The sequence below is a fragment of the Perca flavescens genome, chromosome 8 (assembly GCF_004354835.1).
Source record: "Perca flavescens isolate YP-PL-M2 chromosome 8, PFLA_1.0, whole genome shotgun sequence".
In the NCBI taxonomy this organism is placed as follows: Eukaryota; Metazoa; Chordata; class Actinopteri; order Perciformes; family Percidae; genus Perca; species Perca flavescens.
In genome coordinates this window covers 29,880,582-29,906,845 of record NC_041338.1, presented here as the reverse complement: position 1 = coordinate 29,906,845, position 26,264 = coordinate 29,880,582, and the positions used below count along the sequence as shown (strand labels likewise).

Sequence of the window (26,264 nt, the reverse complement as noted above, 5' to 3'; positions counted from 1 at the left end):
CCTGCTCTACTGCTGCTGCCTGGGAGTTTAGAGCCGCACAACAAGCTCAAGCCACAGAAGCAACAACGTCCAATACGCCGCTGTCCTCCTGTCGTCCCTTTAACTACCTAGTAACTAACGAACTGCAGCTAACCTAATCAACGACTGACAACAACTCAGCCATGAAGGAGCAGACACATTTCGTACTTTGGCTGCAACTTTTAACAGCTTGCCTGGTGTTTGGAGTGAACGGTAAGTTGCCTCTTTTGTTTTTGTTTACAGTTCAAACCGCCGCAGTTAACGTCCGTCGCTGTTGAGGGGTTGCTGTTACAGTTAAGTTGTAGCTAGGTTAAAGTAGCTATTTCTCTGTGTTTTTCTCTCTTTTAAACTTAGTGGGAAATGCAGTAGCTTGGTTCACTTGCTGTTTTTGTTTTATCCGCTTAGCATGTGTTTGGTATTAAATCTCAGCCTGGCACCGTCAATTCGTCACCAAAGTAAGAGAGAATTTCTGCACGTTCAAGCGAATCAGTTGGAATCGATATTATCTGTAGGTTTTGTAACATTTGGACAGACACTCTTGTTATGGCTGAATGTATATAACAAAAATAATACCTAAGGCCAGTTTTTTCGCAGTGCCCCTTTTAAGGAACATGACACACATAGGCTGGCTATTATACATGCCCAGTGTTAACCTCATGCCAGTGGCAGTTTGCTTTGTTTGCATTTCCATGCATCAAACAGATTTAGGGCAATGGACAATGGGTACAAATGGCCTGATTCTCCTGCCTTCATTTTCTGCTCACAGACCATGGATAAGGCGCATGTCACACAAGTGTTTTTCTTGGTGTGATGATGTATTTTCCAGATGTCAAAATGTTCCTGTTCCATTTTGAGTTTTTTTTTTTTTTGCACATCGACAAAAAGCAGAATGAATTCATGACTTGGGTTGGTGCGGTGTAAAAGACAGATTGTGTGTATTTCTTGTCTGATGGACATGGGACTTTTTGAGTAGAGAAACAGTCAACATTTAATGGATCATGGATCAGTGTTTACAACTACAAGTCAGGGATCTTTTCAAGGAGATCTAACAAGGAAATGTAACTTATGAATTTTATTGTAATCTGAATGCAGCATTACATCTGCTTATGAAATCTTTTTCACAATTGGGTTTTTTATTTCAAATCCCCCAGTATCAATAAAACAAACCAATATAAAGATCAGAAAATAAGCGAATTGCTTCTGCATATGAAAAGACAGAAGCTGAAAAACGAAAGACAATTGTCACAAATAAATGGCAACAAAATTAAAAAAAAGTTTTAACATTTTGTTTAACATACAAAACATAGCCCTTCTTAACACCCTATACAGTATAATACACATTCTGCATTTCATATAAGTTTGGTGCACATGTTTTCAAATGCTTGTGTTGATCCACTATGTTGACAAACACACTGCAGTGCTGCAGATGCAAACATCTGACTTCGTAAGGGAAAAATATAGTTGTTCAAAGAAACGCAGGTACTTAACTTGGAACCAAACATAACTGATATATTTTAACAGATACCCCAAAAAATGTCCTGCCTGTATATCCATTCCTTGTCCTGTAACGTCCTTATATAGACTTTCATGACAAGAGAGGCTGTTAAATTTCCCAGGTGCATCACTTACATAAATGTTTAACACACTTCTCTTAAACTTTTAGTTTGAATTGAAACCGTATGCAGCCTGAAGAGAAGCGCACACATCCCAACATGTTTGTTCCTCGAGGCTCAGGGACGGGACAGCCGTGGAGAATAGGTGTGGTTGCACTGGCCACAACGTTGAGTCACTTTTCTGGATGCAGCTGCCAACACAGGCATGCAAGTGAACTTCCACCCACAACAGCACTTAACAAGAGCTTTCCACACTGTCATGGAGTTGGGGGAGACGGGACTTGTTGCTGCTGTGTCATGCAAAATGTTTACTGGGCAGAATAAGAGCTGAGCTTTTCCCCCCCATGTTTACCTGATTGATTAGGTTCAATTCAGCAGGTTATAGCTTACTTGTCCTATCTGTTTGCTGCTAAGGGGAGAGAAGTGGAAAATGGTGTTCTGTGTCGGGGCTGAGGCAGTCTTTTCTCACAAGGAGAACACTTAGGGCAACTGAGTGAACGAGGGCTAAATATAGCCAGACGCTGGGCCAATAGCGTGCCCTGAGTATGTGTATAATTTGTGGATAAAGACAGGTGCATAATATGAATTATTTTCAGTTGAAATTGGTGCAAATTTACTTGTGGGTGTAATATAGGGTTTAATTGCCCATATATTGGACAGCTATTGGACTTAATTAACGTGATGGATGATCCCTCTCCACTAAAATAGTCAAATCATACAGTGACTTTTATTTAGGATCATGTTTGTTTTGTTGTTTATTTATTTAGAAGGGACAGTGCACATTAATTAACATGAACACTTGAGTCCAACATGTAGCTGTGTCAGCTTTAGCCATACAGGCTAATTTTCACCTGCAGTTGACTGGACTGACTATGATTAAGGGATTATATAAATTCTTATTGCCCCTTACTTCTGCTTATGGTATTTCTTCTGACTAATCGGGTCTCCTTAATTACTGAACAGTTTCTGTAGCTCACTCTGCATTAAAATAATCATTATTGTGGGTTTCAATACAAATTTTCTATTAATTATTAGTTATTTCAAAAGTGAAAAGGCCAAGTTTATCCCATGTTCTAAAATGTGAGGATTTGATGCTTTCCTTTGTCATGTGGATATAACAATTAAATAATTTGGAGTTTTAGACTGTTGGGTGGAAACTTGACATTTATACAAAGCATGACATTTGAATAAATAATTTGTATTAAATCAAAACAATCAGTTCATCATTAAAATAATCAGTGGATTAATTGATAATGAAAATGGTTAGAGGCAGCCCAGCCCAGTGTTCTTGTGTCAGTAAGTTTGTGAATGTGTGTGTAAGAAATATGAGTGTTTGTGTCGCTTTTTACCATCTGCCCATATTAGGACTTCCCTTCAGGCTGCTGTCTTTTTCAGCACTGATGACTTTATCATTTCTTTTCCCACCAATTCCCCCAGGACAGGAACGGCTCTTTTTCTTCCATTTGAATTTTGAATAGCTTCCTTAATCAATGTTTCATTGCAATATGGAGTCTTCTAATTTGGGCCACTTTATTAGTGTCTGTTGGCCCACTTTCCAATCTGCCATGATAAATATTTTACACGCGGTCATGTGAGCTTCAATATTGAGCCAAGGACAAAGTGAGAGCTACTTGAATCCAAGAGACAGAAATGTTCACACAAAATCTTTGTGTTCATATGATCAGAGAAACTCACTGAACAACTTCATTCAGTTATAGACGTTCGTTGTGACACTACTCCAGGCTCGATTTCAGTTACTTCAGAGAGAAAAGCTTGTTGTTTGGTTGACGGCTCGTGACGCCTGTGTGTATTTTTAGTGGCTGGCCCCTGTTTTTTTTATTTTTTTTGAAGCAGTAGCAGATGGCTGTGTTGCTTTGGAGTAGCACAGCTTACAGAAAGCTCACCTGCAGCTGGAGTCCTGCTGAAAAGCCTAGGGTAATTTAAGGACTCGGGCAGCCCTGGCCTCGATAAATCCACTTCCTGTTACACGTGTGCAGGTTCCCCTCTCCTTATGTCGCGAGCACTCATTAGCTTGGCAGATGAGCACTCTACAGGTCTCAATCCTTATTATGCTTCCCCACATCCTTAACAGTTTTAACAAGGGCTGGACATGTGAGTGTGACGCAGGCCTCTCCTTTTCTTTCTGGAACACTGAGTTCCCACACTTGCCTGCCAGCCTATACACTCCAGCATGCTAGTGTGTGCGTGACAGAGCAGAGGGCAGAGCTTTTACTGTTTTCAGGCCTCAGGACACATCAGATATGAGCACTGACGTAACCACACACACACACACACACACACACACACGTACACATGCATTTATCAGCGTCTGCATAACCACCAGGTAGGCTAATATACATAGTCCAGATGACTGTACCTTGACCTTGTGCTTTTGACTTACATTCCTTTAAAGCCATCTTAAACTCTCTTGGCGCATTATTTTTTTGTATGTTACTGATAATATTCCTTGTCATCTTTGATAACTCAAAAGTAATTCAGACGAAAGAGATTTTAGCCCATGGCGGTGCACTGTGTAATGCGGTAAATGGCAAAAAAACACTGCAACCCCCAGAAATGATTTTGTTTAACATCAAACTGATCAAGGCTAGCCTACTCCACTTATTTCAAGCCAATTTTTATCCAAGTTCTAATTTATCACCGTAATCAGTCACTGTTTCTCTAATATAGGCTGCAGTAACGGTCCTCAAAGAGTCCACCCCCACCCTTTTGTCCTGATATGACATGAGTCATGGCGCAGAGCTCTTAATGACTTCCTGAAGACGTTTTACCAAACAGTCCTTTACTCTTTTTTTCTTTTGTGACGTCTGTTTAGCCCTAGAAAAGGGTTATGTTTCCTTGTTGTCTATTCACCTGATATGGTCAGAGGGCCAATGTGTTGACTTAGCCCTCTGGTTGATCCTTTCAGTAGCAGCCGATTAACTTGTAGTAACTCCTTCTTCTGTGAAGCTCCTACAGGAAACATGTGCACAATGTTTTTTTGTGCTGCTGCTCATTTGTTTCCCAGAAGTAAATACAAGGCATGCCATGGTCACTCATGCCAGACCCAGCCCCCTGAAGCAAAACGGCGGCACTCGCTGTAGTCATTCTACGAGGCTGATACTGAGAGCTTTTTTAGCCAAGTTGCACAGAGGCAAAAATAGTTCAACCCATAAGGTTAATACAAGGTTTATACAGTAAGGTTTATTGGCTGTATGCAAGTAGTTAACAGACGCTAACAACAAAATACCCAACTTTAGTGTAATAACTTCCTTTTAGGATTATTTCTTATTTGGTATCTTTTGATTTGTTAAACAAATATTGCTACATGCGCTGATGTCCACCCCCAGCTGTGTCCTTATAGTTGAGGCTCAAGCTTTTGCAGGATCACATACACCTTCTTTTTAGCGGTTCTTATTGGGGACTGATTTATTTTGTTATTCTGGCTCTAATGGCTCTGTGCTTTTTTGTCTGGTATTTAAACCTCATTCTTGGGCTGAGGCATCATGGGAAAGGCACAGACCATGACTCATAAGGAGTGAGAAAAGCACAATGCCCTTTGGAAATTGCTTGTCCTGCCAAACATAACTCCACATACCTTTCTAATCTGTCACTGTGGTGAGGACAAAGTGGGGCACCATGTTGGGTACTGCGCTGCTGTCATTTTGACGAATGTATTAAATGTTTTTTTACAGCATTATTAAATGCTGCAAATTAGATGTGTTTATGTTGTCAGATGACTCATCGCTTTCTTTCATCGTTAGTTATTGCAATTCATATATTGGTGTGTTTATATCATGAAAACAACTGATATATTCTTTTTGGAACTCAGCCTATGTTTACAGGTCCACACCTTCATATACTAAAATATCAAGCATTAACATGCTATGGCTATGTTTCTATCGTGGTTCTTGTAATAAAGGAGTCACTAGCCTACTTCAGCAACAACCTTCTTCAGGCACATGTGGCCTGAAGTGGGTTACTATAGACTGGAAAAACAGTTGTGTGCCAATACTTGATGTATTTTTGGATAACTGATTAATTACCTCTTTTAATAGGCGGCTGCAGCAGCTTAAAGGATAGATTTGTTCAAATAACACAAAAGCCTTTCACATTAACAGCTTGTAGTATCTGGCCACGCAGATACTTTGGGTTTTCTTTGTCCAGGTTATTAGATATACATCTGTGAGATTTCTGTTACCTCTAAAACACAGTTGAGGTGATCACAGCATTTAAAAGTGGAATTTGAAAAATGTAACCTCAACATTTCTGTTTCTGTCAACAGTTTTCATCTGGACAATAGCTTGAGTAGAAAGCAGTTCCTATGAAAACTGTTGACAAAAACAGAGACACGCTGACTTTGTAGAGAGATGTCACTGTTGAATTTTGAAAATGTAACTTTTCAATGCAGGGAGCACCACAAAATGAAATTCCATTCACCTGCACTGGATTGTGGTGGAGGCAGAAATATCAGAGAGGAAGATCTAAAAAAAAAAAAAAAAAAAAAAAAAAACATAAAACCAAAATTCTCTGCAAGACTAGATATCACTAGGAAATGTATTCTTTTTTGTATCCTTTAAACTGTGGTGTGTGTGTCAGTTTGAATAGTTGAAATAAAAGCCTTTGTTCTGCACTGGTTTCTCAATAAACTGAAACTACAGCCACAATTTCTCTTGAAATATAAACTCCTGCTTATCTGAATCTGTATTCCTCTGTCTGCTGAAGATAATGGGAAATAACAAGTCTCTGGTTTCCTCTCAAACAGCAGTGGAGTTTACAGTTGGAAACCACAGAACTGCATTCTTTAGTTGGTTGAATTCAAGTTTATTTTATTTTTTGTTTTGAGTGTGTCATGACCCAATGTGCAATGCAAAACATGTTGAAATCCCATCGTTTTTCAAATATGGTATGAATAGGGGGAAAGAAATAAACACCCTGTTCTTCATTCCCGTGTAATTTTATGGACGTGGTTTTTACAGACCGTGGCGTCACTGGGGATTTTGAAGGAGGCTCTGGTGGTTTGACCACTGTCTCTTGGCTGACCACCTTGACTAATACATCCCTAATTTCATTTCCTCAAAGAGCATCCAGGCTAAAATACCCTTCAGATCACAAGCAACGATTACAGAGACCCTTAAATGAAGTGGGGTGTCTCTCTTATTTCCTATTTCTTGATTGTATTAACTTCATAAGTCGGCAGTAAAGTCTTCTCAGGTCATTTATTCACCATTGTTATTTCTCAGCTTTTAAGAGGGTTTCCTGAAGTGAGCTATCTGCCAGTGTAGGAAGGGAGGCTGTGTTCCTTCCAAAGATAAACAGGCAGCAGCTTTTGGATAACTATGTGGTGGCGGTGCCAGCCAAGCCTGTTGTCCAACAGTCCCACGAGATGTGAAAGCACTTGAAGGCCATGACACTGGATACAGCACTGATAACACTGGACATCCATGGGAAGTGCACTTCAGTGGATAAACAGCCAAACAGGATGTTGGCAAAGTGGATCCCTTTCATTTGCCATTCTCCCTTCTCTCTCAGTGAACATGGCACAAATCTACCCCACATCTCCTCGATTGCTGATGGATAATATATCTAGAGAGTCCAGATTTTGTACATCAGGAGATTAAAATAAAACTGCTAAATGCAATCTACAAACTAGTATGTTCATTTGTAATATAGTTAATTTTTTTCTAGTCTTTTCACAATGCTTCACTGTTGGCACTAAATAAGCTTCTCAGAGTGCTCTCATCCTTGAGTGTTTTAAAAACAGGAAAAGATGTGTGTGAGTGTGTGAATTTTGAGGTTAGAAAGATGGAGATGACACAGCGATGCACAGAATGTTACAAGTCAAAATGCCATTTTCAGCCATGGCCTTGTGGCCTCTGAATTATACCGTCAGCAAAATAAAACGCCTTTGGTCTAAAAAAAAATATTTATCTACTCCCATGTGTCTATTTAGTTTGAGATGGAAAGAAGTACCCTGCTGAAACACAAAACGGGGCCAGAGCTCCTTTTTAGCCTCTATGGCAGACAGTGTGGTATTTAAACCACCAATTTCACACTTGGGCCACCCAACCTCAATTTCCTTAACAATTATCTGAATGATAAATGTTAACTTGGAAACACCTTCCTTGTGTTCATGGCTGTAAAAGGCTCCCAGTTATTCACCTCCTCCATATTCTACATGCCAAAACAGGATGTCATTACAACTTTGACTTCCAAAATGCTATGTGCTGTATCTATATTGAGAAAAATGTAATTACTTGTTTTTAGGTTCTATATGTTGTGTGTATACTATGTGCCAAAATTTCATTTCAGTGTAATCTTGTTAGGAACTAGGCTGCCTCACTCATGTATCATAGGCTACTGAATTTCCAATGGTTGCCATTAATTATTTTGTAAGCAATGTTGTCATAGTTTCCGAAGGGCAGAAATCTCCTTTTGGATTAAAACTCTTTTACTGTAAACCATTGCTCATTTGGTCTACATGCTTTTGAAAACCACTACACGCCTCTTGATTCTTTTTTTTCCAATTCCCCTCGTGCCCAGAGATCTGCTGGATTGTCAGGTTCAGGCCAGGCAGCAGTGATGCTGGTGGAAGCATCCAGTGTTTGTCTTGTTTTTACAGTGTCATGATGGCTTACTCAGCTGTTCAGACCATCACTTCCAACCTGCAGCAGCCGGGTTATTCTTTATTCAGCAGGCCAACTAGAGAATAGAGTGGAAAATGTAATAATGGAAAAATGCAGGATTATCTGATGCTCTCTCAGAACACATTTAACTCTTTCTTATTGGAAACTTAAACTGGTATGAATATAAACAGTTTTTTTTTCTTCTTCTTTTGTTCAGTTTTGATTTATGAGTAGCCATAACCATTACTCACTCTGTAACCCTAACAAACATCAGTCATGAGTCTTTAAGCCGAAGTCCTATGCCCAACAGCTGTCTTTGATTTCGGGAGGGACAATATGATTATGGGTGAGGATGACACAATAATACTTTCTGTGTTTGACGTTCGTGCGGTTTTGTGAATCGAAAACAAAAATATTTTCTACAAGATTAGAAGATTTCTTTTAATTTGACGCAATATAACTTTCGTTCTATCTTTTTTTTTGTTTTAGTTAATTCCGTTTTATGTTTTTTCTCTCCAGGTGATTACTGTGAGGTGAATGTGTGCACTAATGGTGGAACCTGTGTGACCGGATCAGGAGCTCCATTCATCTGTATCTGCCCTGATGGTTTCTCTGGAGAAACCTGCAATGAGACTGAGACTGGTAAGCGATGCCTCTAAGGTCGAAATTAGAGTTTATTTTTATTTTTAGTTTGCTGGTTAGACAATGACAATATAGGCTACACAATGAAATTCCTTATTTGTGCTGAGTATGATCTGGTTAGAAAATGTGTAACTTATAGCTCTAAAGCTAAATAGTCATTTATTTTAAATGAGAGCAGCCCTAAAAGATTATTTCATTTTCTAAACTGTACATTGATCAACCCTATCCTTTACCTGATTCCAATTCCTACACAAAACCTATGTTAAACTTGACTCTCTTTCCTCTTTTGTATCTTTCTCCATATCCAAAAGGACCCTGCAACCCCAACCCATGCAAAAATGATGCCATCTGCGAGGTGACAGGCCACTCCCGCCGCGGTGACGTCTTCAGCGAGTACGTCTGCAAGTGCCAGCAAGGCTTCGACGGAGTCCACTGCCAGAACAGTAAGTCTGGGCTCCCTCTTGAATCGTTTTATCAGGATTATATTAATAGCTATGAATGTTTCCTGTAGAGTTGTGTAATAAATGTGAGATCAGGGGTAACTGTAATTCTGACGCGACTGAATATCCGTTCCACTTTGTCATATTTGGATATTTATATCATGATCCATGGGAAGTTGTTCTGTTTTTTTTTTTATGTGTAAGTATTTTTGTTGTGGCCAGAATAAAAGTTTTCAGTGTATTTCAATTTTGGTAGGCCAGGTCATAAGGCACCACTGTATTGTAATAAATAGATGGAAAGGCTGACTATGAAGGATGAGAAAAAATCTCATAACAGCAAAATGTCAAGCTCAGTGGGCATATCTCAGATGCCATCTTATATCAACAAAACCTTTCTCGGGGCTATATTCTTCTTCCTAAAAGTGTAATTTAGCTTGTTAGTGGAGCTATTTAACATTATCATTTTTATTTTGTAGCAATTATTAATCTTTATCGTTAGCCTTGATCATTCTAGTTGCTGCAGTACATCCTTACTACTTTGAGCTGCAGCAGCACACCACATTAAAGGTCTCAGTGATGCAGATATGCTAGTATCCCTCTTTGACAGGCTATCGATTTACATTCCTATACAATTAATTGGCAAGTCTAATGAGGTCCCTTTTTAATCTGTCCAACCAACACACTTACATGGAGACAGCTGCTGTGAGTGGTGGCCACCAGACAGACAGCTGTCGTCCTTATGGGAGCTTGATTTACATGTCACTCAGACCAGGTTGGTTCACTCAGGGTCAGCCTGAGAGAGAGAAGCAACGGTGGGAACATGTGCTGCGCTCCTCCAACTGCCTCCAGCCGTGCACACAAGACAGATGGCTACTGTTTGCTCGAGAAGGCGGGAGAATAACAGTGGCCAAGTGTGCCCAAATAAGTGATTTAGCAGGAATGAAGTGGGACTTTTAGGAAAAGCCTAAGTGCATTTTTTGTTTGATCATGTATGCCTTTTTATTCTAGGTGTCCAAGGGGCAGATTTAAGTTCAAGAAAAGGTAACTGTGTGTGTGTGTGTGTTCCTTCTTGGATCCAGGTGCTCTCTGTTCTCTTGGCTGCATGCGGAGGCACACACACAAACTGCACATACAGCACACAGTCACAGACAAAGAAGCTGCTGAGTTCAGCACTATCTGAAAGATGATAGTGCTATCTCCTTGTTTATGATTCAAGGCTAGCCGTAAAACCGGCAGTAAGATCATGTTAGCCTTAGATACACGGCCCTTTTTATCAGTTAACCCACACAGACCGGAAGACTTCCTTGAAGACAAAAAGATGTCATTCAAATCCCTCATGCCTCATCAGTTTAACTATACTATTTGCTTTCTGAACCAGTTAAGTTGTTTCCAAGTTACCATCTATTTTAATCTATGGTTCTCCAGCCCATATTTATGCAAACATTATAATTTGTTTGTGTTTTCTTTTACTGAGTCAACAAGTCCAACTACTGTTAGCTTAGCTGCCAGAATTAGAGCCCTGTTCAAAGTAGGCATTTACACTAATTAGATAATGCCTCAAGGATAATGATGAGGGGAAATTATTTGACCGTGTTTGTTTTATTAAAATCCCCCCTGAGGATTACTGGGTCAGGGAGGTGCCCCTCCATGCACAGCTACTGATGACTGTGTTGTGACAGTTTAAGTGCTCTCTAATTTGTGTGTGGCCAAGGAATGAGGCTCATGGCAGCCACTTCCTATGGTTTGTGTGAAATGTCACTACAATCTTCTCACTGTAATCAGAAAACAGCCAAATAGACCATGACATGGAGGTGTTGTAAAACTGGAGCCGGATGTAGAAGAATATATTGTTTTCACACAAACCACTGCATCTTAAAAACTATAAACAGAAAACTAGAACCACAAGCAGTTATGACGGGGTCCAAGCCACCGATGCCAGTCGCCCCGGGGAGCGCGCAAAATCGGAACCCAAAGCCTTACGGTGGGGAGTCAAACATCAGTAAATATTGAGTGGTGTGAGCCGCAAGGTCTGCGGTACATTGCCATTGCAAATGTACTGGTTTAACGGTCTACCTCCATGCATATACACACTATCTTCACCAATACAAAAACGCCCTAAACACTGCCCAGTCCTACTACCACTCACAGCTCGTACAATCCGGCTCCAACAACCCAAGACTCTCTTCTCTACAATAAACAAACTTCTTAACCCCCCCTGACAACATTTCTACAACCTTCACAGTGGACAAATGCAACTCTTTTCTCTCAATCCAAAATCAACACCTTTTACAACAACTTCACCATCTCCCCTGCTTCTTCAAACACCACACCTGCCTCCCCCCCTCCACCCTATCAGTCACTCTCTTCCTGTCCCTTGTGGTGCTTTCACATTTCACCACAGGTATGAACAGCTGATCCCATCCCATCAGCTTTCATTAAGACCTGTCTACCATCCATTGCCCCACTCATCACTACATATATATTGATTTAACACACACAGCAATAAAAGCTAAGCCAATCTCCTGTCGTAATCAGTTTTCATATGTATTAGGAGTCAAATAGTGAAAAAATAAACATTGTACCTTATGCAGTGGTCAAAATATTTTCAAAACAAGTCCAGACGCTTTTGTCCTCATGACATTCACTTATGCCAATACTCAAAATAATAATGTCATATTTATTGATATCACATACACAGCAATGCCACCCAAGCATTTATGTTGTCTAAAACAGTTCTGTATATTTGGAGTCATCCAGTGCAAAAATAAACATATTGAACATTATAACTCATATAACGGAAAAACTATTTACATTTCTTACATACAGTGTATCAATCTTGGATGTAACAGTATGGATTAATTGCACAAGGACCCTGAAAAACGCTGGACTTCTAGGCTGGATGCAAATCCTTCTGTAAGGGCTAGGAAGAGAACAAAAACATCTATAACTAGTTATAGTTATAAAGTTATGAATCAGAAGTGCGCTCGACCTCCAGAAGGGGTAAAAAGGCCCAAACTGGTCTATGTTGACTATAGTGCCCCATAATGGCCGATCTTTACCAAATTTGGTACAGAGCCTCAGAGTGCCATGCCGAACAAACCTCTTACATTACATCTTTCATCTAGCATTTACTGTGGCAGAGATATTGCAATTGCAAATTTCCCATTTAAATGCATTATTGGCCAAAATAAATAAACATTGATTATAGCGCCCCCTTATGGCCGATCTTCGCCAAATTTGGTACAGAGCATCTTAGTGGGATGTTGAACAAAGATCTTAAGTTCTTTGCTGATGAAATGTAATTTGGCTGAGATATGATATGTGTGTCGTAGCTAGCAAGGGAAATTAGTTTGGTCGTCAAATGCGCATACTTCAACGTAGCAAAATTCTTTGAATAACTTTTGGTCAGGGCCATCTGGAGATGCTCTGTACCAGGTTTCGTGCAGATCGGTCGCACGGCCTAGGACGAGTTCGAAAAAGTTGGTATTGCGCGATATTGCGAAAACAGTTTTCAGCAGAAATCGGCGGGGTCTATATCATGGCCTATATCAGGTTTTCTAATGTGCAATGTCTAATGTGGGAGTTATAGGCAAAAACACGTTTGACGTAATTATAACGTGTCATTTTTGGTAAGTGAGGTCAAGTTCCCATTATACATTTAAAGTTATTCACTTTAGTGTAAGTGGTGAATCCAAACGTGGGTCCCATAGGTCACGCCCAATTTGACTAATCAGTATCTCACTGTAGGGGTGGCCTCAGGAGTGGCTCTAGATGGTACCATCCAAATTTCGCAAAAATCGGATGAGCTGTTCATGATATATAAACTTTTTGTACTTGTAGTGCCCCCTAGTGGCCAACTTTTGTAAAATGTGTGTGGGGCACCTCCAAAGGGTCATATCAAAAAAGAATCTAAAGGTTTGTGTTGATAGCATTTATTTTGGCCGAGATATGGCAAAGTTAGTGTTTTCATAGGTAGCTACACAAATTTGTTTGTGCGTAATATGCGCAATTTTTATCCTATAAAGATTCTTTTAATACATTTATGTCAGGTCGGTCTGGAGATGCTACGTGCCAAGTTTCGTGCAGATCGGTTGCACGGTCTAGGAGGAGATCGAAAAAATATGTTTTTGATAGGCGTGGCCTATATCACGTGATTCAGTTCGATCCAGGTGAACGGGTGGATATATGGGTTTTGAATGTCCGGTGTATATTATGTTATAGGGCCAAATGCGGTTTTTCTGCTATAGCGGCACTTAATTCAATTCAATTTTATTTATAGTATCAAATCATAACAAGAGTTATCTCGAGACACTTTACAGATAGAGTAGGTCTAGACCACACTCTATAATTTACAAAGCCCCAACAATTCCAACAATTCCAGTAATTCCCTCAAGAGCAAGCAGTGGGACAGTGGCGAGGAAAAACTCCCTCTTGGGAAGAAACCTCGGACAGACCCAGGCTCTTGGTAGGCGGTGTCTGACGGGCCGGTTGGGGATATGATGAACAGTGGCGATAATAGTCAAATTAATAATGGAACAACTTAGTGGTGGAAGTGGGTCAATCGTTGCGCCTGAGGTCCTTGCGGAGTTTTGGACCAGTCCTGAAAATGGCAACCCCCCGCCATGTACGGTTTAGGCTGTAGTCAGAGTTTTAGGCGGAGAAGAAAAATAATCCTTAGAAAAACAATCGGGTTCCACAGCCCTGCTGTGCGAACGGCGTGGCTTCGCTACCACCGGTTCTTCCAGACTCTGGCTTGGACCCCTAATAAAAACAACAGTAAAGAATTTTAAGATGGACTAGTCAATACTATAAGTTATGGAAAAGAAGTTAACGACGAAGAACAAATGCGTTTTTTTTCCAATATGTAGTTCAAATGTATTTCATTGCTGAATAAATCCTCTGAGAAATAGATCAAGGGAGCAAGAAAATCTCCACTGGAAAAAGATTATGACGTGTGCGCTGCACATCCCACATAAACAACCACACACAGCTCATGATCTCATATACAGACTGTTTAGCATACACATACACACATGGTTCTTTTCTTGTGCCAGTCTAGCCAACAGAAAGTGGCGGTCCACGCAGAGCGCTTGCAACGTCAGCGCTGCTACTGTTGCCAGGCGGAAAAGTGAATGTGGAGGCGGAACGGTGAATTAAGTCTGCCCTCCTGACAATGTCACACTCACTACTCAGGTCTGACTGCAGCACTTCTGACTGTCCTGTCAAATTGGCCTAAAAGCCTTTATAGATTCCTGAGAAGGAGTGTGTGTGCGTGTATGGGGAGACTCAAGTATGGAGGGAAAGAGGTAGTGAGGGAGCGAGAGCAATGTTAATAGCTGTTCACTTCACTTTGGGCCAAAGCAGATGGATGGAAACGAGAGGGAAGAAGGAGTCTTTTTCTAGTTACAGCCTCCAAATCCCAGATTGTCATAAGATTAAATCAGTTATTTGCTTCTTGAAAGTCATCAAAGGGGGTGTGTATGAGTGTGCTGCTCTTCCTCTTGTTTTGGGAGTTTTTGGCTCCTCTAAGGATGTGGTAGTGTGGGCAGACTGGGCTCAATGGCCCCCTATTGAGTACAGGGTGTGTTTGTTTGTGTATGTAATATATGTGTTTGTCTGTGTGTTAGTGCTGTCTGACTGGCATTTCCTGGTTCACTATTGTCTGCATTAAACAAACTAGATTGTCCTGTTAGAATAGAGAATAGAATGGTCTTTTTTTTTTTTTATGGCTCTTGGATAAAAACAGTCTGTTTGTTAGTGTTTTAATTGCCCGAGGGCAGCTGTTCAGAGTGTCCAGGGTGAGATGGATCTTTAGTATGATCTGGGCTTTTTTGAGGCAGCGGGAACTGTAAAGATCATCCAGGGAGGGGAGAGGGCAGCCAATGATCTTCTGGGCGATGGTGAAGACCCTCAGAGCACTTTTTCTCTCTGCTGCTGTGCAGCTGGCAAACCACACACCGATGCAGTAGGTTAGATCCCCAAGCTGCTTACCAGGAATCATAACATGATCTTAAGTAACAGAAGCAACTGTTAGTTGTTTTGACTGATGAGGCTGGACCTTCACAGATAAACAAGACAACAGCAAAAGGGCTGTTATTACAGTTAACCACAGAGGGTGTCCTCATGGATATGTAACTGCTGATATGACTATGGAAACTGAAATCACGTGTTGAAAAACAGTTAAGTATTGAGCCTTGCCTTTAAGTTGGTTTAATTATAAATAATCTTGCTGTAGAAAGTAAAAGATTAACAGTAAACCCATTTACCCAGATTCTGCTAAAACTAGCAAACTATTAAATGAAGTTGGTTAATTAAAGATGCAGTAGGTAAGACTTATAAAACTAACTTTCTGTCATATTTGCTGAAACGGACCCTATGTTGGAGTAGAAATACATGAAGCAGTTAATAAAAAAAAAAAACTACACCTACAGCCTGTAGTGTGATTTACAAAAATCCACAGCTCCTTGTTCATTTTCACCAATCAGGCCCAGGAGGGGTGTCTAACTGCATGTCAATCACTGCTCAGGCACATGCATTTATTCTCCCTTGTGGGGGGAGGGGCTTAGGAGACTGTTAGAGCTATAGCAGAAAGAGGGGGAGGGCTTGAGAAGTTGTTGATGTTCAAATTCTTTGGCTGGATCTTCACAACCCTAATTACAGCACCTTTTTAATTTCTTGAATCCCTTTTCAATCAAAATAGGTTTCCTGAGCTTTTTTTTCATCAGCATTCTGGTATTCACTCATATAGTTAAGTACTGCATATTCACATCTGTAACTCTTCTTCCGTTGAACACACAACAGTTGGGGGTTGAGCGACTTGCTTGAGATCCTTCCGAAACTAGAACAACCACATTTGTGTAAATATCTGTAACCATAATGTGGTTTTGAATAACTCTAGACGTTCTGCAAGGGGAAATCCAACATTTAAAACTTCAAAGATTTCCTTTTTTATTTAAACCATAAGGACATTAAGTCTTGACTTTGTCAGTTTGATGGCACTTTATTTCTCTGACTAAGATGTTACCTCTATATATAAAAGAAAAAGAAGTTAATACATGTGAGGACTTACTGTAGCAATTATACATTCTGAGTTGAGGTGAGCTGATCTTACAATAAATACAATAATATTTAGTTCATACTGCAGAAATGTAATAATATAGATCTTAAAATGCTTAAGACATTGTAATTCTAAAAACCACAGCTATCATTTACCAGTGCACAGGATCTGGTATCACCATGACTTGATCTATTCAGAGTGAGAGCTTAGAAACCAAGCTTTAAATAATATACTCTGTAAATATACTTTCTGACATCAGAAGTTTTATCTTACAGCTCTGCATTCCTCCAACAAGAGTGCAAAGATCTGATTCAAAGCTATTCTGGGTGCTCCTGTCGATGTAGCCAGTCCACAATGTGCACAGCAAATTACACATCTAGAACGCTTTGGGCCTTTTTTAAATTAATAATGCCATTGTGGTTTTATCTGGTGACCATAATGCCTTTAGAACTCCCTTTTTTTAGTTCCCAAATCCTGCTGGCTGCAACACAGATCCTGGACGTATATAGCTTTGCTGATCACCACATGTACTGCCAGCTGACCTTGGCCTTACATCGATCAGGATCAGGTTTCAAACAAGCAGCATGAGATTTGTATTGGTTTTTTGCTTCATGCTGAGACGGATATTGACGCTCTGAATATTGTGGTAGTGTGCTTTTTCAGCTAGGGTTTGTTGGATACAGGCCATGGAGTGGTAGTCTGTCTAGCACGTGCTCTGCCCCCAAAAATACAAACAGTGTGCTTATAGTGGATATTGCTAAATATGTAACGGCTGATTAGATGTCAGTATTATTTTTCTTGGTCGGCATTTTAGAGTAACAAGGTTTTCACCCTGAAGCATCTTTAGAAGTCATTTATTTAATGGTTACAGAGCGCCATGAGTGTTCACATTTCAGCCATGTATAGCCCTGGTAATTAACAAAACTAGAGGCCTTCGCAGTCATCGTCACCTTTCTTCGATTACTGATATAGGTCTCTGGGTTGTAGGTGGGGGCGGGTGTTCTCTGACATGGGAGAGAGATCTTGGTGTGTATGCCACAAGGTGAGACATGGAGCATTTTGTCCAGTCAACCTCTTTGAGTCTGACGTTAGGAAACTTTAGAAACCTACTCAAATACTAGCCTCGTGAGACCGTCCTGATCTCGCGAGCTCCAGTTTTCCACTCGCAGATCAGTCTGGCATGTTGAGGCAGAGAAAATTTGGAGCCCTAATTCTGTTAGCCGCTCGCTAATGCTTTTTTTCTCTTGGATCCTTCTTTTGGAATATGGTCCGGGAACCTGAAATGGTGCCTTTTATTCCTAAATTCTCGTTACACAAACGGCAAATCTCCTTTACCGACATGTTGCTTGCTTGCTGAGCTAACGAGCTATGCTTTGCCTGCAGCAGCAGGGGCGGGCTTGTGGTTGTATTTTCATACGCTTCGTGGATCTGATTGGTTGATTTGGCCCGTCTATCACCAACATAGGTGATAAACAGATGTTTCATCCAATCAGCTAACCAGTATTTCCGCCCCTTCCCAAAAGTTCTCCAACCGAAAGTTCCCAGATGGATATGCCGAGCAAATGCGAAGCAATCCATCTGGCGGAGTCAGGTTACTCAAATACTACATACTCTTGTATTTGTGCCCCATGCAGCAACTGAATGATGAATCTTTTCATCCATCCTTGTGAAATATCTGTCTGATTTTAATCAAAGAAATGATGTAAACAGGAATAACCTTTAACCTTTTGATGTTTTTTTAGCTAATGCCGCTAACTGACTTAACGGTATTTGGTTATTAAACACGTCTTAATCCAAAACTGACCTAACCAAATTAGCACTACACATTCTGCTTTTGTTATAGTTTGTAACAGTTTCATTAGATTAAATGTCTATGATTAAATGATATTGTTAATATGTATGTAATATGTCATATATATATCTGGATACAGACAGAGGTAGCTGCTACCTTATCTCTTGTTCCAACAAGACAGTAAATTGATCAAAGATCGTGTTTACAAAGTGTAGCGAGCTTCATGTTTAAAATATTCAGCTGTCGCTGCTAAAAGGTAGTGGGGGTCATGACTGTGGACCTCGTTATCCAGGGTTTGTGGATGCACATTTCAAAATGACTGTATTCCTCCTGTGACTGTGTGAAAATAAATGTTTGGACAAGGAGCTATTTATGGAGAGAGCATGTGGGCAGGGAGATGCTGCCATGTGTGTGTTTGTTGGATAGAAACCTAACATTGGTGCGCCTGGGTTGTTTGCGTGCATTTTCTTCCATAATAACAACCACTGAGGATTAAAGCTTCAGGGACTGACTGAAACCCCTCTTTTTTTTGGTGTGCAGTCATCTATACAACCACCTAAATTTGTGCCTTGTTCCTTGTGTATGCGGTCAATATAGCGCGTGTTCAAAGCTGGTTTAGTCACACTGACAGTTCTTGTGGGGGAGAGATGAAAAGGAGTTTATTCCCGTTTCATTCTGCTGATTCGTTTTCCTCCTTTCTGACTTATCTAGCACAGACTTTGAGCTGGGCAAATAGTGTTGGTAAGGACGCCATCAAGAGGCAATACAAAGAGTTACAAGGAAATGAAACATATTGCACTAAAATGGCCCTTAATGATACTCCTCTCTTCTGTTAAAGCAGCATGTATCATGAAGGTTTTTTGTAAAGCTCATTTTCAAACTTGCCCAGCTAAACACATTTACTTAGGACCTCTTCATTAAATACCCCACATCCTGACCACATGATCTCCTGGTGCAGCTGGTTCGTTGCTGCCAGATATCTTGATCAAAGTTACATGTATTGTCTAATAACAAGAAACAAGCTCCTCTCGCTTAGCCTCTCTACTACAGCTCCAGTCCTGTTGGCATGGCTTCAACTAACCTCAGTATGAAGCAGATGCAGAAATAGCAATCCCTGTCTCTTAAGCATGAACTGTGATCTTCACTCACACTTCTAACTAACTGTGATCTGCTTTCAGACTGGCTGATAACGGTTGATCAGTAAGCTGTTTGTGATTATGACTTCAGTAAGTGACGGTGTGATTTATCTCTCTGCAGATGTGAATGACTGTGCCGGCCAGCCATGCCAGAATGGTGGCACCTGCAGGGACCTGGAAGGAGATTTCAAATGCCACTGCCCGTCCCCTTATGTGGGCAAACATTGCCAACTGCGTAAGTGTGACCAGTCAACAGTCAGGAAAATATAAGACAACTTAATTTTACTAGGTATAAATTGTGTGTTTTTCACAAATTCAATAATTTCACATGTATTCAAGTAAGCTAACAACACATACATGCAAGTACACTAAATCCACATGTAATGTTGCTATTATTGCCAGCGTTATATAAATATATTAATTGAAGGAAGAATAATGATGATGATATGATTTTGAAGGGTGGCCAGGCTGCGGCATTTTAGGATGATCAATAGGCAGCATATAGAGCCTGCTAATCAATACTTTATTCAATTAAGCTGATTCATGGCTCTGCATCGTAATGACTTTATGGTTTACACAGCTGAGTGAAGGTAACGCATATGCAGAGATGTGCATAAGATTTTGATTATGTGACCATTTATTCAGACATTTCACTTTCTTATAAGGATCAGTCCTTCTCATAGTACCATTCTTTTCTACAGCCATAGTGTAAACATTTTGTCTAAATTGTATGTTCAGTAGCAGAATTGTATGCCAAATTTGCATTAAGGCCTCAGTGGGGAATCTTACACTAATGTCAGAATCTGCCCCCCACTCCCTCTTTTCCTCTGCAGGCTGTATTTCTCTGCTCGGCATGGAGGGAGGGGGCATCGCTGAGTCCCAGATCTCGGCTTCATCAGTCCGTTACAGCCTGCTGGGCCTGCAGCGTTGGGGACCTGAGCTCGCCCGCCTTCACAACAAGGGACTGGTTAACGCCTGGAGCGCCGCTGCACATGACAAGAACCCGTGGATAGAGGTGAGACCAGGGTACATAGAAATGTAGATTGTTAAGTGGGTAGATTGCTAGACATGTAGACAGTAACAGTACATACATAGTGCATAGATGGAAATGTTTAGATTTATTCTTAGTCTAGACTCTTAATTTTATTTAAATTTTTTTTCAGATCTACCAGGTTAGAAATAACTGTCCTGACATTAAATAATTAGAACTTGTATATTATGAAAAAATAAAACTTGATTTATTGATACAATTACAAACATGAGGAGGCTTTTGCTCAGCACTTTTATGTTTTTGTTATTTTTTTTTTTACTATTTACCATACCAGCATTGCCTGCCTATATTTTATTTTGTGTATTAAGTTGAACTTTTGGATTGAAGCTCTCATAAAAAAGAAACTTAATTTTCTCTTTCCTCTTTCAGATCAACATGCAAAGGAAGATGCGCATTACAGGTATCGTGATGCAGGGCGCCAGTCGCATTGGAACCGCCGAGTTCATTAAGGCCTTCAAGGTGGCATCCAGCCTGGATGGCAAGACTTATACCATGTACAGAACAGACGGACAGAGGAAGGACAATGTGAGAAGACGCAACACAACGCAGCAATAAACTATAGTCCATAAGTCAGTTTTAAACGGATTTATTGTCCCCTTGGCCATATCGAAAGATCAAACCTCAATACACATAATATGTCACTATGTTTCTTAAAGATATAAAGTAACCACTAGAGGGAGCAGCAATGACAAACATGTCATACAGTACACAGAAAAAACATTTTACTGAAACTTTGCTGTGACACTTTGACCAACAACACCAGCTGTGAAACAAAGAGAGAAGTTATGTTAGTGTATATTATACAAATGGAGTATAAGTTTTATAAGTTTGCTTGAAAAACAAATGCAACAAAGATGAATCCTTCATGCAGTGCTTTACATCATGTTTTAGTTTAATTGCTATTTGTTTAGAATAAAAAATAAATGTACTGGTTCAGGAAGGGTGGGGATGTGTTAATGTTGTAAATTTTGTCACAACTTTTAATCACAAAAAAAGAATACATAAATCCACTTCAAAACTGCCACTAAGTATCATTTATCAGTATCACTCAGTTACAAAAATAACAAATTAACAGCACACGACACAGTTTGCTAATGCCTTCTTTCTTTGTAGGTATTTGTTGGAAACGTGGACAACGACAGCACCAAGACCAACCTGTTTGACCCCCCAATCATTGCCCAATATATCCGCATTGTCCCTGTGGTGTGTCGCAAGGCCTGCACTATGCGCATGGAACTGGTGGGCTGTGAACTCAACGGTAAACTCGCACAGAAAACACACAACATAAACATGCTGCATGGACATCCACTCACTGTTGGTGTTCAGTATACTGATGTTTGTTAGAGACTGAAACACTCTTTTCACATCTTAAGTCATTCAAACTCCAGGTGGGAAACTTTGTCATCCAACAGTCTTTTTTTTTTTTTTAACCAGCATTTGGCTGTTGTGTTTCCCCACTAATTATATTCAGCCTCACGCTCAGTGATTGATCATATTTCAAAGGATATTACTCAGAGGATTGCACTACTTAGTAACTTTGAACAAAGATGCACATTTATCAAAACCTTATGATCATATTTTACTGTAGAAACACTGGCAAGCGTACTGCACATGGATGCTAATGACTCAGAGATAATATTACTGCAGAGAACACACTGGTCATATTCATCATCTAAGAAATTGTCACTGCAGCAGGCAAATGTAATTCTTCTTTTCAGTCTTTTGTATTGCAACAAATTTCTGTTCCTCTTGCTGTTCTTTTATGTAAAGCCAGTGTGGTTCTTTAGAACTTGCCAGCCTCATTACACTGTTGAATATTTCTCTCTCTTTATGGTCTCATTCATCAGATCTGTTCTTCTCCCATCAGCCTTGCTTCCCAGTTTGTGCATGATTCCAAAATTGCTATATTTGAGGCTTGTTTTGTTTTGGGGTCTACTGTCAGTCTGACATGAGATCAAAGCCAGCATGCATGAGTTTTGACCCTTTTTAAACACAGAAAAACAAGTCTTCACTGCTTTCACTTTGATGAAAAATACTCATTATGAATGTTATGTATGTTTGTTTTTCTAAAGGTTTTAGATCCGTACTTTAAACTCAATTAATTACACTTCATTGAGTGAATGACCTTAACTGTAAAATGATGTTATGAAAATTAGAGGATGTTACATAAGCAGCTCCATGGTGCTGGATGGCAACAGTACAGCTGAAGGTTTTGCATGCATCTTTGACCCTGTGCTCATCTGACCTACATGTGCAGCTGTTTCACTAACCCACACTCATAAAGTCTGTTACAGCTTTTATAAATTGTACAATGAGCTCCACAAGTTTGTTTCTACTTTATTTGCATTCTGCTCATCATGTGAAACGATACAGACTTGATACGATACAGAAAGTCAAACTCGTGGAGGATCACTGTATATCTTGATGGTGGTTCACAGATAGGAGCCTGAAGCTGCACATGTATGGCTTCACATTCAGCTCTATGTCCACTGCCTCTGCATCATCATCTCTAAGTGTGTGTTTGCTGCTTCACATCACTGGCTGGCCTGGGCCACTTCCTGTCCGTCCCCTGTCTATCATACTTTCTTTCTCTTTCTTTCCATTCCTCTTTGTTTCTGTCTCTTCCTCTGTCTCTCTGCCTGGTCTCACCTCCACAGTGTATTCAAACACTTCAGGTTGTTCAGAGCCGATGGGCATGAAGTCCCGGTTGGTGTCTGACCGCCAGATCACGTCCTCCAGCACATTCCGCACCTGGGGCATCGAGGCCTTCACCTGGCACCCTCACTACGCCCGGCTGGACAAACAAGGAAAGACCAACGCCTGGACCGCCGCCACCAACAACCAATCTGAGTGGCTGCAGGTAAGAGACAAAGCTGCACAATGTAATATCAATGTAATGTGCATGTATAGGTACATATGTTTAGTATATGGTACATAGATGTGCATGCGTGTATGTATGTGTGTATTTATACATATGCGTGTGTATGTATATGAATTGTACATATATCAATATATCAAATTGTATATACCGTAGTTAAATGGGAGCATATGACAGTACACAGGGTCAGGAAGGGAAGTGATTTGATAAACATTTATTGCTAAACTGGAGTAGAGGTAGGATTAAATAAGTTTATACTTCTTCCTACCCCTTTTCAGGCATGTCTATGCTGTATACTGTTTTATACTATGTTATGTAATATGCTTTTTTATTTGTTTATTTCATTTTTGATATGTCTGAAATAAATGTCTTCATTCGTTCATTGTTGTTTTTTTAGTTTGTCCATTGCTGCGTTTGTAAAACGAAGCTGTTTCTGTGTCCTCAGGTGGACCTTGGTTCTCCCAAGAAGATCACAGGAGTCATCACGCAGGGGGCCAAAGACTTTGGCTCCATCCAATTCGTCACAGCCTTCAAAGTGGCTCACAGTGATGATGGCTCGTCCTGGACCGTTGTGATGGACGCAACCACACAGAAGGACAAGGTCAGTCCAGCTCTGCCCAGAAACCTGCTCACAAATGTTGAGTAAAAAATAACCCAGAATTCATCCCTGTGGAAATAAAAAATAAAAACTACAGCATAAAAAATAAAAGAAAATGGCACCTGAAAACCCATTCACTCAAAAACATGCATGGATTGCATCATCATGGCAGCAATGCACACAAAAAAAGCACACAGCATTTTGAGGATATGTAAAATACATTATTGAGACAATTAAACAAAAATACTTTTGATGGGAAAATACACAATAAGATATAAACAGTTTTTTAACTTAATTAAAATAATAATGATTTATTTATAATAAAAACATCTTGGTGGATTTTTGGAAAAAAGAATAATACAGTATTTTGCAGAGGGTTGTTTATTTGTGTGGTCTTAAATGAAAATATAAAGAAGGAGTAATAGTTGAGCTTGTATCTGACGCACTCGTCTACACACCTGGTACCATTTATGTCGACACTGGGTTTGATTAGTTTTCTGTGTGCATTCATTCATAATGCATCCAGAAATCCATTTCCCTGCCAGATGTGCACCAAAGTACAGACCAATGAAGTCATTAAATCAAGGATGTTGCACTTGACAGTTTCCTCTGACTTAATCAATGAAACATTTATAATTAAATCAGTTTTTTTTTTTATGGGATAATGTTTGCATCTGTTGATGAGGTTGTACTAATTGTCAAGATTTATTTTACATGATTTTTTTTTCTGGTGTCTGTGTTCAGTTAACTGTTTTTTAATCCCTATTTTATTGTGGCAGAGAGTGTTTTCATATACATATGCTTATTGTTAGTCATCTGACCTCCACAGGAAATTATTTATATATATATATATATATATATATATATATATATATATATATATATATATATATATATATATATATATATATATATATATATATATATATATATAGTCCTACATCAGTGTCTGTATTTGTTATTATATTGTTTTAAAAAATCAAATTAAATACGATATGGAAATTACAAAATGATGGGGGAAAAGTAAACAAGCTGTCCAAAACACTCCAAAGCTCTTTTACTTCAAAAGATGCCAGTATTTTCCATTTTGTTTTTAGTCGTTAAGGAAACAAGCAGCATAATAGATGTTTTGTTATCTGGATCGTTGAGGTTAACAGCAGCTATGATCGGTGTCGTTTTGATTGGCTGCTTTTTTCTGTCCAGATCTTCCCAGGAAACAGCGACAACAACGTTCACAAAAAGAACATCTTCGAGCCCTCGTTCTACGCCCGGTACGTCCGCATCCTGCCGTGGGAGTGGCACGAGCGCATCACCCTGCGAATGGAGCTTCTGGGCTGTGACGAGTAGCGCCGGCCTGGTCCAGCCTCCCTCCCCCTCCTCTTCCTCCCCCTCCTCCTCCTCTCTCTACCTCCCCCCTTCCCTCCTCGCTTCCCTCCCTCCCTTCTCCCTCCTGAGCCACACCTGCACTGCCTTGCTCTCAGCCCTAGGGGGCAGCAAACACCAGAGTAGCACACCACCACCCCCAACCCTGGCTGGTTGCAGGTGGGAGATGTTACCTTTTAACCACTGTTACCAGGGCTCTGGTTGAGTTTAGCTCACAGCGTTCCCTCTTTGTTCGTTTCCTGAATAGATCACTCTTCTTTTCCACCTGAACCAAATCTGTGATCATTTCAAGAAACGACCGTATATCTTCTTTGTCACTGAGCAGAGCTCAGGGTCCGATTTGTATCCCACCGAAGCAGCTAAATCAAAGGTGTTGACTCCCTCATCCCTGTGTCTAAGGTCAGGGGTAACAGGACTGCTGCTGTATTAGTTGGTGCTGCCCAGATTCTGATCCTAGATCAGTTCTACATTGAACCTCGCAAGACCTACGGCTGGTGATGTACATAAGCTCCACTTGACAGCTTGCTCACATCCTATAACCAAACACTTCACTTCCCCTCAAGCCGCACAGAATATATATATATATATATATATATATATATATATATATATATATATAATATATTATTATTATTATTATTATTATTATTATTATTATTATTAAACAATCAATCAATTTTATTTGTCCAGTGAAATGTTATCCATCATTCAGATGATACATTAATGCTTAGTTATTATTTTTCTTTACCAAAAAGTGAATCTACACATAAGTAAATATGATTGATATGGCAAGAAACCTTTAATCTGATAAGAAACATGCTTGTTGCTCTTTGATGGGGAAAGTAATACCAAATAGTTATAAAAAAAAAAAGCTCTGTTGAGCAGTAATAAGACACGCAAAATCTTAAGGTGTCCCACTGTGAGTGTTTTAGTGTTCCTTATATTTCTCTGCAGTGGTTTGGACAGTAAAATCCTCAGTTCATGTTTCCTACAGTACATTTCTTTGAACTGCTTTAGAGGGTTAACATCCAAG

General features: G+C 39.9%; 1 protein-coding gene across 4 annotated transcripts; it reads left to right on the top strand.

Annotated features, from left to right (window-relative positions):
* Positions 1 to 25,799, top strand: mfge8b (milk fat globule EGF and factor V/VIII domain containing b). 4 transcript variants are annotated; one of them, XM_028585431.1, is made up of 11 exons: positions 1 to 231; positions 8,774 to 8,896; positions 9,208 to 9,339; positions 10,345 to 10,377; positions 19,443 to 19,556; positions 20,155 to 20,336; positions 20,742 to 20,897; positions 21,486 to 21,630; positions 23,048 to 23,232; positions 23,696 to 23,851; positions 25,052 to 25,799. In XM_028585431.1, the coding sequence occupies exons 1-11, from the start codon at positions 162 to 164 to the stop codon at positions 25,193 to 25,195; spliced, it is 1,440 nt and encodes a 479-aa protein (XP_028441232.1). In that variant the 5' UTR covers positions 1 to 161; the 3' UTR covers positions 25,196 to 25,799. The 4 variants fall into 4 exon arrangements, with proteins under 4 accessions (XP_028441232.1, XP_028441231.1, XP_028441235.1 ...); XM_028585430.1 differs by having other exon boundaries at positions 23,030 to 23,232; XM_028585434.1 differs by lacking the exon at positions 10,345 to 10,377.
* The last annotated feature ends 465 nt before the right edge of the window (positions 25,800 to 26,264 follow it).